Source organism: Gallinula chloropus (assembly GCF_964237585.1).
Source record: "Gallinula chloropus genome assembly, chromosome: 21".
Lineage (NCBI taxonomy): Eukaryota > Metazoa > Chordata > Aves > Gruiformes > Rallidae > Gallinula > Gallinula chloropus.
The window spans coordinates 754,314-769,161 of record NC_140106.1 but is presented as its reverse complement, the minus strand read 5'-3'; the positions used below and the strand labels follow the sequence as shown (position 1 = coordinate 769,161).

General features: G+C 50.2%; 1 protein-coding gene across 1 annotated transcript; it reads left to right on the top strand.

Moving 5' to 3' along the window:
- Nucleotides 1-3,813: 3,813 nt before the first annotated feature.
- On the top strand, nt 3,814-4,737 carry LOC311199814 (olfactory receptor 14A16-like; the record flags this gene model as incomplete). The annotated part of the gene is made up of 1 exon (XM_084273951.1): nt 3,814-4,737. One exon carries the CDS (start codon nt 3,814-3,816, stop codon nt 4,735-4,737), a length of 924 nt encoding a protein of 307 aa, XP_084130077.1.
- Between the last annotated feature and the right edge of the window lie 10,111 nt (nt 4,738-14,848).

The following is a 14,848-nucleotide window of genomic DNA, read 5'->3' as shown; positions in this document are numbered from 1 at the left end:
AATGAATCATTGCCAATGGTTATGTCACTTAGATCACTCACCAGCCTTTTCGGGGATACTGTTTTGACGTCCATGGCCAATCTTTAAATCCTAAAGGACTCCCACATCCCCAACAATTTGACAGGTTAACACTTGGACACCTGCTGGCCTAAAGTTATAAATTCATTTTGCCACCCCAGGCCGAAGAGGGGGGCACAAAAGTTTCCCCAGATATTAAAAATGGTGATAATGATCAACCAAATCAGTGTTTGTGACAGCCTGCTAAACCTCCTATAAATATTAACAAAGCAATAATTATTAAAACTATACAGACAATTAACAGCTTCATCTATTCCTTCAAGCAGGTGTCAGAGATTCCATCTGGAAAAGAAAAGAGAAAAAACCCAGGCTCAGTTTGTATTAAGGAACTGGGTGTAGATTGTTATTAGAAGGATGGAATAATCCACCTTGTTTTGACTTTGTGTTCCTTCCCATGGGCATCTTTTGCTTTCCAAGTGTATTTGTTGAGGGGCTCAGCCAGGACGAGGGGAACGGTCCCAACGGTCGGCATTTCTACCAAGACTGGCAGACCAGGAGAGAAAACTGGCTTTTTTGGGGTGCTGGGAGCGTGGGGTTTGGGGATTGAAGCTGGGGGTTTAGTTGGGACATCCATTTTTTCCCCAGCAATCATTGACTTGGGGAACTGCATCCCAGAGTCGTTCTGCCCACTGTGGCTTGTGAGCTTTTAAAAACCCTTTCAAAAGCCCATTAGTTCTCCCCACTATCCCATTAGCTTGGGGGTAACACGGGGTGTGAAATCCCACCTGACTCCTCCTTCCTTGGCCCACTCCTGCCCCTTGGCAGCAGTGAAATGACTGCCCTGGTCTGACTGAACAGACTGGGGGTTGGCAGAAAGCGAAACCAGTTTGTCAGGGCCCACCCTGGATGTTCTCCTGCTGCTCCTGGAAATGCCTGGGCTGGGACTAGGCCAGAAATGATTTCCACTCCCACTAATACTATTGTTTCCCCTCCGCTTTTCCAAGGGCTCCAATAGAGTCGATTTGCCAGGCCTCCCAAAGGGTCTTTTTCTCTCTCAGCTGGAGGGGGGTCTCTTCCGTGGGGTGCCACTCTAACTGCAGTCAGCAGTGTTCACAGGCCCAGATTCAGGTCCAGCAAGGTTCCCAGTGACAGGTCAGCCCCTGGCATGTGCCTCCTTGAGTGAATCCTTGGATCCTGCCTGGCCACGTTTCACATGCAGCCATTCCAGGAGCCTGTCCCAATTTTCTGAGCTGGTCCTCTTTCTGCAGAGGGGCAATGCTGACCAGTTCCTCTGAGCTGAGGGAGCTGGGCCTCGTTAGCTTGGAGAAGAGGAGACTGAGGGGTGGCCTTATTCAGGTTTAGAAATAAAAAAGGGCAATGGATGCAAGCTGGAGCAGAGTACCATGTGAATAAAAGGAGAAATTTTCTCACTGTGAGGGTCACAGAGCACTTGGACAGGCTGCCCAGAGAGGTTGGGGAATCTCCTTCTTTGGAGACATTCAAACCGGCCTGATTGTGTTCCTGTGTGGCTTAGTCTAGGTGATCCTGCTCTGGCAGGGCATACTGGACAGATGATCTTTTGAGGTTGCTTCCAGCTCCTAACATTCTGTGATTCTTGGACCTTGGATCCCCCTGTACATCTCATGGACCACCTCTGGCCCCTCAGGTTTCACCGGGTGTTGTTGTTTGAACCCCTCCTTCTGCCCAGTTCTAGTTTCATCAGGAGAAAGAACTCTGCTGGACACAAGGATTTCTCCCCAGCCAGGGTAGGGAAAGTCAGTGAGAACTTCAGTTTCTTTCCAAGTAGGTTCCCTGGAGCTCCAGGGACGAGCCCAGATGGGATGGAGGGTATGATGTCTTCACCTGCTCCTCTGCCGTGAGCTGGGCTGGTCTCCTGAGATGGGACAGTGGGCTCATGGTAACCCAGCAGCACTGCAGAGACACAGCTCTGCCCAGGAGCAGCTCCTCTGCCAAGCACACAGTGCTGGGGACACTGCCTGGAGGCACCGAGGGGAGACCTGTGAGGCTGAGAGAGCTGATGGATGCTGAGAGCTCACTGGAGGAGGAATCTGCACAGCCTCTCCCTGGTATGTCTGTGGGTGCAGGGCAATGCAGGTTCTGTTCCTGGAGGGATCTCCTAAAGCTGGGACATGGGCAGTGTGTGGGGTGTGTCAGGAGGACAGGTTCTCTACAGGACCAGAAGGTGCTGCCTGGAAGGGCTGCCCTTCTGCCCCATCAGAGGGACAGGGCAGGACATCTGTCTTCTCCTGGGCATGGTTGCAAAGGTGAGCAGGGTCCCTGCACCCTGGGGGCTGTGTGCTGGGTCAGGGACTCTGCTGCTGCCAGGGTCAGCACTCAGCCTGGCTTGTGGGCTTTCCACAGGGATAGAAAAGCACCTGTGGGTTGAAGGAGTTACCAAGAGAAGAGCAGCGTAAGGTCCTTCTGCAGTAAGACAGTGCTGCATGGGTCAGCTTTGCTTCCAGCTCCAGCTGATCCTTGAGAAATTGCAAAGGGACTTTGAGGAACAACACCAAGGAAGCATTTTCCTTTAGGTAGAGTCTTTGCTTTGACCTTTCCTCTCCTGTGGGCTGTGCTGAGTGTGGTAGATGAGAACTTATTTCTCCCCTTGAGAATATGCAGTGAAAACTTGATTCTCATGAAGATGTTGGAGCCTGGGCTGAGTCCTGCACACACAGAGGTTTCCTGGGGCAGTGCCCTAATGCCAGGAGGGGTCTGCAGAGCAGAGCTGAGCACAGGGCAAGTTGGATGAGGTCTGTTAGCACAGAGCAGGAGGTGACATGGGCAAAGAGAAGCAGCTGCAGGGACAGCTCGAGGCAGCAGAGACATTGTCACAGAGCCACAAAAAAGGAGCTGCTCACAGAAATGCTGTGGCAGTCGGGATTTGGTACCTCCTGACATCCCCCACAGTGCTGATAATTTCCCACAGCCATCCCCTGGTTTCTGTCCTCCCAGCAAAGCCTCTGACCCAGAGTTCCAGGGTTTCAGGCTGAATCTTCTCTTTGCAGCCCAACCAGCAGTGAGGAGAAACCCCTGAGTGCCTGTCTGTCTGTCCCTGTCCTTCCAGCCTTGGCTGGAGTTTTTCTGCTGTTTCACCTCCTGTTCTTGTTACATTTATCCCACCATTTCCTGGGGCTCTGGGCACATCCATTGGTGGGGCTGGCACTGGTCCTCACTTTAAGGACCCCCATCTGTAGGACTGAGGACTGGATTCCTCAGCTCTTTCTGGGTTCCCGGTTCTTTTACAGACAAGAACAGGTTGTGATCTCAGAGCGTCCAGCACAGGGCACCTGAGACCAGAGCGGATGGACAGAGCAGGTCCCCCCACTCCGCACTCAGGGGAAGGTATCACTGGCACTGCAGCAGCAATGTCAGGGAGTTCTGACAGAAGAAACACTCCTCAGGTACAGGCAGGAGAAAACCAAAGCTCCAAAGCTCTGCTCTGTCCTTGGGTGAAACTGGAGTGACAGTGCTGAAAAGCTCATTCCTATGGACAGGGGATTTAGTCTGAGATCACACCATTCTTCTGTTTACTGACTGCTGCCAGGCAGGACAGAGTTCTCCAGAGCCACATCTGACCCTCCTCTCAACAGTGTCAAACTCAAGGCAGCACAAAACAAACCTCCCAAAAGGGACCTGACAAAAGTCTTCCTGAATCCAGAGAGTCAATCTGAGGGTATTCTGATAGAACTGGATGAGGTTTTCCTCGAAGAAGTGTTCCCTAACTTCTCACTGCCTGTTCTTCTATGTACAGGTCTCCATGCCCACGAATAACAGATGTTCAACAGCAGCTCCATCAGCCAGTTCCTCCTCCTGCCCTTTGCAGACACACGGGAGCTGCAGCTCCTGCACTTCTGCCTCTTCCTGGGCATCTACCTGGCTGCTCTCCTGGGCAATGGCCTCATCATCATCACCATAGCCTGTGATCACCACCTCCACACCCCCATGTACTTCTTCCTCCTCAACCTATCTGTTCTGGATCTTGGCTGCATTTCCACCACAATCCCAAAATCCATGGCCAATTCCCTGTGGAACACCAGGGCAATCTCATTCTTGGGATGTGCTGCACAGGTCTTCCTGGTTTTCTTCTTGGCTGGTTCAGAGTTTTCCCTCCTCACTGTCATGGCCTATGATCGCTATGTTGCCATCTGCAACCCCCTGCACTACGGGACCCTCCTGGGCAGCAGAGCTTGTGTCCACATGGCAGCAGCTGCCTGGGGGGGTGGGTTTCTCAATGCTGTGCTGCACACAGCCAGTACATTTTCCCTGCCCCTCTGCCATGGCAATGCTGTTGACCAGTTCTTCTGTGAAATCCCCCAGATCCTCAAGCTCTCCTGCTCAGATGACTACCTCAGGGAAATTGGTTTCATTGTTGTCAGCACCTGTTTAACTTTTGGGTGTTTTGTGTTCATTGTGGTGTCCTATGTGCAGATCTTCAGGGCTGTGCTGAGGATCCCCTCGCAGCAGGGACGGCACAAAGCCTTTTCCACCTGCCTCCCTCACCTGGTCGTGATCTCCCTGTTTCTCAGCACTGGCCTGTTTACCTACCTGAAGCCCCCCTCCCTCTCCTCCCTTTTTCTGGACCTGGTATTGGCATTTCTTTACTCGGTGTTTCCACCAGCAGTGAACCCCCTCATCTACAGCATGAGGAACCAGGAGCTCAAGGACGCCATGTGGAAACTGATGACTGGATGTTTCTAAGCAATAAAAGGGTTATCTTCTTCTGCATATCACTGACCATGTAACTTATGTTAGGGCCAGTCTGAATTTGTAGTATTTTTGGTTTGATGCTCTTTTTTTTTCCTTTCTAGTTTTTCTAAGCTATGATAACATGGTTCACATTCATCCCATTCCTAATGCAGTATGTCACAATCTTCTGTGACCCAGACTCAGCACCAACTGTGCTCTCTTTGCATCAGGCATGTATCTGTTCAACCTCTTGCTAGAACTAAGACAGGAAGTAGACAAGCTAAGGAGCATCAGGGAGTCAGAACATGGGATAAATTGGTGGACCCACAGCCTGAGCTCCCTGAAACAAGAGAGGAGACAATCACCGGAAAACACACCCGATGAGATGGAAGTGGAATCAACCCCCTCTTTAAGTTAAGAACTTAAAGGGGCACAGTGAGTGGAAACTAGTCCACAACCGTGTGAAGGAAGAATACCACCTCCTTGCCCATGCCTCCTCCCCAGATTTCTCTAAACAGTACATATGAGGCTCTTACTGTGGAGGACCAGGAAGGGAACAATGTGGCTCCTGATTTGACCATGCCAGAGGAGTACCCAAGGTGAGAGAGACATACTCCTCGAATCACTACAACAGCAACAAGAAAGAAAAGATTGTAGGAGACTCCCTGCTACAGGATATATCACTAGGAAACTTCCTCGTCTGGTACGTCCCTCAGACTACTACCCACTACTGCTTTGCCATGGCAGGGGGGTAGAGGGTGAGTGATGAAGCTGCAGTACATATTTCAAGGGCAATCAAGAGGGACCTCAGGGCACTTGGATGACTAGTGAGGGAATCTGGGGCCCAGGTGGTTTTTCCTCCCTCCTTCCAGTACCAGGTAGTGATATTGGATGGAATAGGCAGATCTAATCTATTAGTACATGGCTCTGGAGCTGGTGCACACGTAACAATTATGGGGTTTTTGACAATGGGATGGCCTACATGGCACCACACTTACAGGTGTCACATGGGAACCACCTTTCTCATAGAGGAAGGAGGGTCTTTGCCCAGGAGCTTGCAGGGCTCACAGACAGGGCTTTAAACAAGATTGGGGGTGCAGGGGAGGGGAATATAGCAGGCTTGCTCCATGACAAAGTGCGAAAGGACACAGTATGTTTGGAGTGAAAGGGTACAGGTATGGTCCCTCCATGTGTTGCCTCAGGTTGTGTTCAAGATGTTGGTGATTTTAAGGCAAAAATGGGGGGGGCTCGGCTTGGTCCCTGAAATGTCTGCACACCAACGTACTCAGTATGGGCAAAACCCAAGAGGAACTCAAAGTAACTGTATGTCGAGAAGCCTATGACTTAGTTGCCATCACAGATATTTGGTGGGATGATTCTCACAACTGGAATGCTGTGATGGATGGGTATAATGTCACCAAGAGGGACAGGTGAGAAAGGAGAGGTGGTGGGGTAGCCCTCTGTCTCTGGGATTGTCTAGATTGTCTGGAGTTTAATGAGGGTGATGATAAGGTTGAATGCTTGTGGGTTAGAATTAGAGGGAAGGCCAGCAAGGTGCAAATCCTGGTGGGAGTCTTTTACACACCACCCAACCAGGACAAAGAGGTAGATGAAATATTCTTCAGCCAGCTGGGAGTAGCATCACCATTGTTGGTCTTTCTTCTTGTGGGTGACTTCAACCTAGCAGATAGCTCCTAGGTAGACAACGCAGCAGAGAGGAGTCAATCTAGAAGGTTCTTGGACTGTGTGGGAGAGAACTTCCTGATGCAGCTGGTGAGTGAGCCAACAAGGAAAGGTGCCCTGCTCGACCTGTTGCTCACAAACAGAGGTCTTGTGGATGAGGTGGTGCTTGGAGGCTGTCTTGGGCACAGTGATCATGAAATGATAGAGTTCTCAATTCTTGGGGAAGGAAGAGGGGTGGCAGAACCACCACCCTGGACTTCTGGAGGGTGGACTTTGTCCTGTTGAGGAAATTTGTGGATTGAGTCCCCAAGGAGAAAGTGTTGGAAAATAAAGGAGCTCAGGAAGACTGGACGATCCTCAAGAATGAGGTCCTGAAGGAGCAGGAGCAAGCCATCCCAATGTGCCGGATTTCAAGTCAGGGGGGAAGACGACTGGCCTGGCTGAACAGAGAGCCAGGAACTCAGGAGGAAAAGGAGAGCATATAATTATTGGAAGAAAGGGAAGGTGACCCAGGAGGAGTACAGGGCTAAGGTGAGGCTATGCAGGAAAAAAACAAGGAGGGCCAAAGCCCAAAGAGAGCTCAATCTGGCCACTACTGTAAAAGATTGCAGGAAGAAATTGTATAAATATGTTAATAACAAAAGGAGGGCCAGGGAGAATCTCCCACCTTTCTTGGATGCTGGGGGAACCATTGTGATGAAGGATGAAGAAAAGGCTCAGGTACTTAATGCCTTTTTTGCCTCAGGCTTTAGTAGTAGGACCAGTTGGCCTCCTGATTCCCAGAGCACTGAGTGGGAAAATGAGAATGGGAAGTTAACCCATTAAGCCTTCATAGTCCCAGGATAATTTTTAGTGACCTGCTCAGCCACTTAGATCCCCACAAGTCAATGGGTCCAGATGGGATACACCTAAGGTTACTGAGGGAGCTGGCAAAAGTGCTCGCCCTGCCACTTCCCCTTATTTACCAGATGTCCTGGCTGACCAAGGTGGCTCTGCCTGACTGGAAGCTGGAACATGTGACGCCCACCTACAAAAATGGACAGAGGAAGGACCCAGGGAACTACAGGCTTGTCATCATGCAACAAAAGCAGGACACTCAGGTGATCAGGCCCAGTCAGCATGGATTTAGGAAAGGCCGATCGTGCTTGAAGAAACTGATCTCCTTCTACGACAAGGTGACCTGCTGCTTAGTGGATGAGGGGAAGGCTGTGGATGTGGTCTACCTGGACTCCAGTAAAGATTTTGACACTGTTTCCTGCAGCATCCTCCTAGAGAAACTAGCTGCCCATGGATTAGATGGGTATATTCTTTGCTGGGTTAAAAAATAGCTGGATGGCCAGGCCCAGAGAGTTTTGGTGAATGGAGTTAAGTCCAGCTGGCAACAGGTCACATGCGGTATTCCCCAGGGCTCAGTGCTGGGGGCCATCCTCTTTAAGATATATCTTAATGATCTGAATGAGGAGATCGAGTGCACCCTCAGCAAGTTTGTAGATGACACCAATTTGTGTGGGGTATGTTGATCTGCTGGGAGGCAGGAAGGCTCTGCAGAGAGACCTGGACAGGCTGGATTGATGGGCAAAGGCCATGTCATGGTTTCACCCTGGCTGAGGGCCAAGATCCACGCAGCTGCCTGCTCCTTAAAGGAAAAGAGCAGGGAAAGGGAAGGTGGTGGTGGTGGGGGAAGAGGTAAGGGAAGGGAAAAGGAAGGGGCAAATAACCCCAAAATCAAGAAATTAAGAGGCCCGTGGGTTGGGATAAGGATAGTTTACTAAGATAACAGAAAGATACAATATAACAATACTAACAGGACTGTAGAGCAAAAATATATGAAGCTGTTGATACACAATACAGTTTCTCACCAAATCACACAACTCAGGCCGTGCCACCCAGAGCCGTCCCAGAACGCGACCGTCCCCCAAGAACCGCGCGTCCCGGAGCCGCCCCAGGCCTTCCTCCCGTCAGCCCCCGATATCCTGGGCAGGACGTAATTGGCATGGAATACTCTCGTTGGTCAGTTGGGTCACCTGTCCTGGCTTCGCCCCTCCTTTCTCATGAAGAGCTGAGAAAGTCCTTGACTGTCTGACAGCAATTAACAACATCAGGGTGTTATCAGCACTACTCCCATTTTAACTCTCAAACACAGCATTCCATCCACTGCTACAAATGAAATTAACTCCATCCTGACCAAAACCAGGACAGGCCAGTTTTATGGGGCTCAACAAAGCCGAGTGCCAGGTCCTGCACTTTGGTCACAATAACCCCAGGCAACACTACAGGCCTGGGGCAGAGTGGTTGGAGAGCTCCCTGGAGGAGACCGTCAGTTTGCTCAGGTAACAAGTAATAGGATGAGAGGAAATGGTTTTAAATTGCACCAGGGGAGATTTAGGTTAGATATGAGGAAATATTTCCCCACTGAAAGAATAGTCAAATATTGGAAAAGGCTTCCCAGGAAGGTGGTGTAGTCGCCATCGCTGGAGGTATTTAAAACGTGTAGATGTTCTGCTTGAGGACATGGTCAATAGGTGGACTAGGCCTTGATGATCTTAAATGTCTCTTCCAATCTAAGTGATTCCATGCCAGAATCGACATTGCAAATGCTTTCTCCTTGAGTCCTGTTGCAGCAGAGGACAGGCCACAGTTTGCTGTCACTTGGAAGGGAATTCAGTACACTTGGAATCAACTGCCCCTGGGATGGAAACACAGCCCCACCATCTGTCAAGGACTGATCCAGCAATGTCTCCTCCAACCAACAAAAAGGAGACACAAGCTTTCCTAGGCACTGTGGGTGTCCTGGTTCTGGTCAGCTCAGAGCTCACCTCCCCAAGCAGCCAGCACAGGTGAGGTGAGATAACCCCGGGTTGTTTTCCACACCACGTGACATCACTTCCCCATAAAAGGTGCTGGTTGGGGGAGGGGGGGGGGGCACTTCTAGGTTCCTCCAGGGCACTCTGAGTGGGGACAGGGCATCTGGTTGGTTCTTAGCTCATATAGCACTCTGTTATCATTGGTTTGGTAGGGTACTCTGTGATACCACCTGGTGTGACTGTTGTTTGCCAAGGGCGGTTATTGTTCCTCTTTCATAGTGCTTTTATCAGTTAACTATCGTAGAATCACAGAACCTTAGGAGTTGGAAGGGGATCTTGAAAGACCAACTTTTCCAATGCCCCTAGACTAAATCCATATCCCAGCCCAAAGAGGCTCTGTCTGTTTCTCCTCCAGGAGTGAGCGAGCAGCATGTGGTGCTCAGCCATTGTTTGGGGCTGAACCACCACAGTTTCCAAGCCACAGCAGCGAGTTTCTCTAGGAGAAGGTGGTGGAAAACTCTGTCCAAGGCCTTGCTAAAGTCGAGGTAGACAACATCCAGAGCCCTTCCCTTGTCCAAGAAGCAGGTCACCCTGTCATAGAGGGATATCCAGTTGGTCAAATAGGACCTGTCCTTATGAACCCAAGCTGACTGGGCCTGATCACTTGGGGGTTCTTCATGAACTGGATAATACGTCTCAGGATGATCTGCTCCGCCAGCTTCTCTTGCACGGAAGTCAAAGTATCAGCCCTGTAATTTCCCTGATCATCCTTCTGTCCCTTCTTATATAGGGGGTTACATTGACTGATCCAGTCAGCTAGGACTGATGCAAAGTGGCTTGGTGAACCCCTCCACCAGCTCTTTCAGCACCCTTGGGTGTATCCCATTCAACCCCACAGATCTGTGCACATCTCCTGCAGCAGGACCATCTCCTTCTGGACTGAGGTGGGCTCATTCTGCTCCATGTCCCTGTCTCCTAGCTCAGGGAATTGGATTCTCTCTGTACAACTGCTCCTCTGACAGAGGCAAAGAATTCATTAAGCACCTCAGCATTGTCCTCATTTTCCTATGTTATGTTTCCTCCTGAATCTGATTGGGAATGTACGGTCTCCCTGGTCTTTCTTTCTTCACTATGGAGATGACCTACTATGAGGAGAAATGTTGTCCTAAGGAACTGGGGTGGGGGAGGCTTGGTGTCTCCTAACACACCCCTAGTAAGTCTAGATACTCTAATCCTGTTGTACTTTCCATCATCATTACACACCCCATGTTGTTCTGCCCCAGGAAGAACCAGAGCAATACCTGAGGGACAGGACCTGTCTTCCCTGGAGCTGGGGGTCAGGGCTTGGCCTTTCTGCTTTATCAAACCAACCCAGGGCTTGCTCAGCCTTTCAGCTGCTTGTACATTGCCTTTGCCTACCAGCCAACATGGCCTCCAATTACCTGTGCTAACTAGTCCCTGGGGAGGCTCAGCCAGCAATGGCTCTCAGCGGGACTCATTAATACTCCAGGGTACTTTGGCTTCTGCTTTTGACATGGAGTTTATTGTGCAATTTCCTCTCAGTACCTGAGCTTCAAGGACTCATCTCCAAATGCACCCCAGGGCTCATTAAAAGTAAAAAACAAGCTCTAACGAGCTGTGTCTCTTCATGTAATTATCTTCAAGTCTTCAAGAGATGTACAGATCATTGAAGCTGTTTCAAAGGGAGCTCATAGCAAAATTGATTTCTTTTTAAGGGTGTAGGTTATTATTTTCACTGTAGAGGAGAGGTGACAACCTCTGACTGAGATTGATCCAGGGTGTCTCCTAAGGATGTCTGGACTGCTCTGAAAAAGGGTCAGTTGAGATGTCCTTACATCAGGTCTCTCTGCTGCACTCTGCAGTGGGGCATTACAGCCCCTCTGTACCAGCTCCCCTGCTTTCCTTAGAGAACTGGCTGCACACAGGCAGCACACAGGGAGTTATTTTCCCACCAACAGAAGAAACCTGACAAGATTCACCATTAAATTAAACACTCCTCACTCTATGCCAAGTGCAATCTGCCACCAGTGAGGTTCACCTTCCACAAAGCTTAACCCTGTGAGAGATGTTCTACTGAGGAAGGAGACTGTGAAATCACGACACCTCAAAAGTTGGCTAAAGACAAAATGAGTCTGACAACGGCCAGAAAGGCAAGGGTTTAACCTCATGGCCTCCAGTTGTCTGCTCTAAGGAGCCCATGGGGAGGCTTTGTCAGGAATGGCTCCCAATGGAGCCTGTTAATGCTTCAAGGTACTTTGGGCATTACTCCTGACTTGGACTTCTTGAGAGGTTTCTTCATTCTCCATTTGGTATCTTGAGGTTTCTGGACTCAGAAGAAAAGACACCATGGGGCTCATTAATCATACAGAAAGCCCTTACAAACATGTCTCTTAAACTCACTTTAATTAAAAAAATAAGACTTGTATGACTAATTGGAGAGGTTTTATTTGAGTGATTAAAATTTCAAAGGAGTTTTGCAATGGAGGATTTTTTCAAAGGAAAAAATGTTTCTGTCATATCTCAGATCATGGAAGAAAGTTCATCAGCATGCTGCAATGGGTGCTGGTCCAGAGGTCTCCTAAGGAGATCTGGACAGGCAGGAAAGACAGTCTCTTCATATCCAAGTCTGTCTGGAGAACCTTGCTCTTCCCCAAGCCCAGCAGTTCCCTCCCTGGCCTCCTGGGACTCCCAACACTTTTCCTGGCATCATCTGTGCTCACAGGCACAGACAGATTTCTCTGACAACAAACAGCAGTTCAACATGATCCAGTTTCATAACCATGAAATCTCTCTCCTCAGCTGCCTGCTACAGCCAAGCAGCGTGTGAAGGGGGTCAGCTTCCAGAGGAGATTCTCCCCCAGAAAAAATTTAATCATATACACAGAAATGTCACTTATCAACACACTGACCTTCTGATAGAACAGTTCATTAGAGTTCTGAATGATGGGATGTCTTCCAACTCTCAGAGTCTCAAAGCAGAAACTGGAGAGCCGAGTGGCATCTGAATCACCAAAGAGCAAGCGGAGGTGGAAACCTGTGAAGAGCTTATGACCTGCAAGTCTCCTGAAAAGATTTCCTAAGTCACAGCCATATCAACAGGAGTAGTGGAAACACCTGTATGATGAGGGAGATGAAAGAGACAGACTGACTGTAATGCAGGTACAGGGGAACGTCAATACCTCTTCTGCTGCCATGTGTACACTTCCTGGCTGTCGGTAGATAGGGCTTTGCGGTCGGAAGATGTCACGCTGTATGGAAAGGTAAGACCCCTCCCCTCCACAGGTAACCAATAGCAAGTAGCAGGTAAGGTGAGAGGATGGGGGTGGCATCACAGCCCTGGGGTATAAAGCCCCGTGCCTCTGGCTAATAAACGCCATTTGCCGTCCACCACATTGGTGTCTGTGAGCTGATGGACCGTGCTGCCAGAGTGTGGCGCCGTTGCCGTTCCTGAAATAGGTTGCCGGACCTAAACAAAAGGCAACAAGTGGTGCCGGAACCCGGGAGACTCGCTTGTGTCAGGTGAACGGTGGCCGGAGCGGCAGGACCTGCCCGGGGGAGGGGACGCCCTCGGACCCGCAAGGAGGATGGAAGCCCTTGTGAAGGTCGTATTGGGTTTGTGTACGCAGTGGGGTATTGAGTGTCAGGCTGAAGATTTTACTCTCGTCGTTGCGAGACTTTTAGAAATCGGGGTCAATGACCAGCCGGTTGATATTCTCCATCCTAAGGTGTGGGGGAAGTGTACTAATGCTTTGGCTGAGGAAACTATGTCCTCAGGTAGTGGGAAAAATCTGAAATCGTGGGGGAGGGTCGTACAGGCCCTCCGGAAGGCTAGGGTAGGGTGGCTACAAAAACTTTGCAGCCCCCAGACAGTGATAAGCCTGCTGAGCCCAAAGTTTGAAAGGGCGATAAGCCTCCTCCATCCACGAACCCCGATCCGCTTACGGAGGGGCAGGAGCGAGCAAAATCGCTTACGGAGGGGCAGGACCAAGGAAAAACTCTTACGGAGGGGCAGGAGCAAGCAAAATCTCTCTGGGGTGGGCTAGCCGATGAGGTTAGGGCTGCCGCTAAAAGATCAGAATCTCAGGAAAAATGGCCGCCACCACGTGCTCTCCAAGATGGCGCCAGCGGAGAAGAAGGGCGGGTCAAAAATACTTTTGGCGCGAAAAGGGAGGAAATTCCAGAGCTGGCGAGCTCATGTGAAAGGGAAGGGGAGGAGAAGGGCGGTAGAAATAAAGAAGGAAGGGACAAGAGCGTGAGTGATAGGTGGAGAGCCAATCAGAACCCGCAGAGGAGGAGGGGCGAGTCGAGGGGGCAAGAAGAAAGACCCACCCACAAAGCTGGTGGGCAGGGTCAGAGCCTGACAAAAAGAAGGGGAAAACCGGAAGTGGCCGGTCAGTCGAGTTCTGGCTCCGAGTCGGATACTAGTCAGGGCGAGCGGCTCATAAACGATTCCAGCTCAGAAGGGGAGCAGGAAATCAGAATCGGCAAAATCAAAAGCACAAATATTCCCATCCAAATTAAAAAAGAATCATTAGGGGAAAACATGCCTCTTACGGATTGGAAAAAGATACAAATTGCGTGTGCCGACTGGGCACCATCTGCCGCGTTAGCGTTCCCGGTCTGGGTGATGCCCGGGACACACAGGGCTCACTCGCCATTAAACCCTAAGGATACACAAGCGATCGTTACAGCAATTGCGGATAATGGGCTTAATTTGGCCATGGTCTCCACGCTCATAGATGGGGTTTTTGGAGGAGACGACCTACTTCCCTTTGATATAAAACAAACTTGTAGACTGATTTTTAACGGGGCAGGAATGATCATTTTTAAACAAGAATGGGATGAGAACTCTATGAGGCTACTGGCCCAAGCAGTTGGGGACGATCATGTTCTGCAGCAGCTAATGGGTACAGATCCAGCAATGCTTACCCCTCAGGCACAAGCACAGGGCCTACGGCCCCCTGAGGTCGTGGCAACTACTCGTGCAGCCAGAGAAGCTATTAGTGCAGTCTCTAGAGCCATCACTAGGCCATCACCATGGGCCACAATAAAGCAGAGCGAAAGTGAAAGCTTCACACAATTTGTGGATCGCCTCCAAGCAGCAGTAGACTCGTCAGCGCTGCCTCTGGAAGCAAAAGGCCCGGTCATAGCAGAATGCTTACGTCAGCAGTGTAATTCGCCAACCAAAGAAATTCTCCGATCACTACCAGCAGGGTCAAATATTGCGGACATGATTAACCATGTTGCGAGGGAAGAACATTTAATTCCAATCCAGGCAGCTGTTCACGCCCTGGTAGCCAATGCAGTGGTGTGTTTTAAATGCGGTCAGGCAGGCCACATCGGGAGAAATTGCCCTCAGTCTGGAAATCCGCCAATAGTGCTCCCCCCTTGCCAAACTCGGCCCAGGGGACACTGCTGGGCTTGTGGAAGGAGGGGACATTTTGCCAATGATTGCGGGGGTAACAATCAGGGAAACTTTCGGGCCGCACCCAGTTCTCTCCCGAGTGGGACATGAGGCGTCCCAATTATATCAGCCACAGATGGGGCAAGGCAATTCCAAACTCGTTGCCACCTCAAGAAGTGACCAATTATATAGCCAAACCAACACTGCAGGC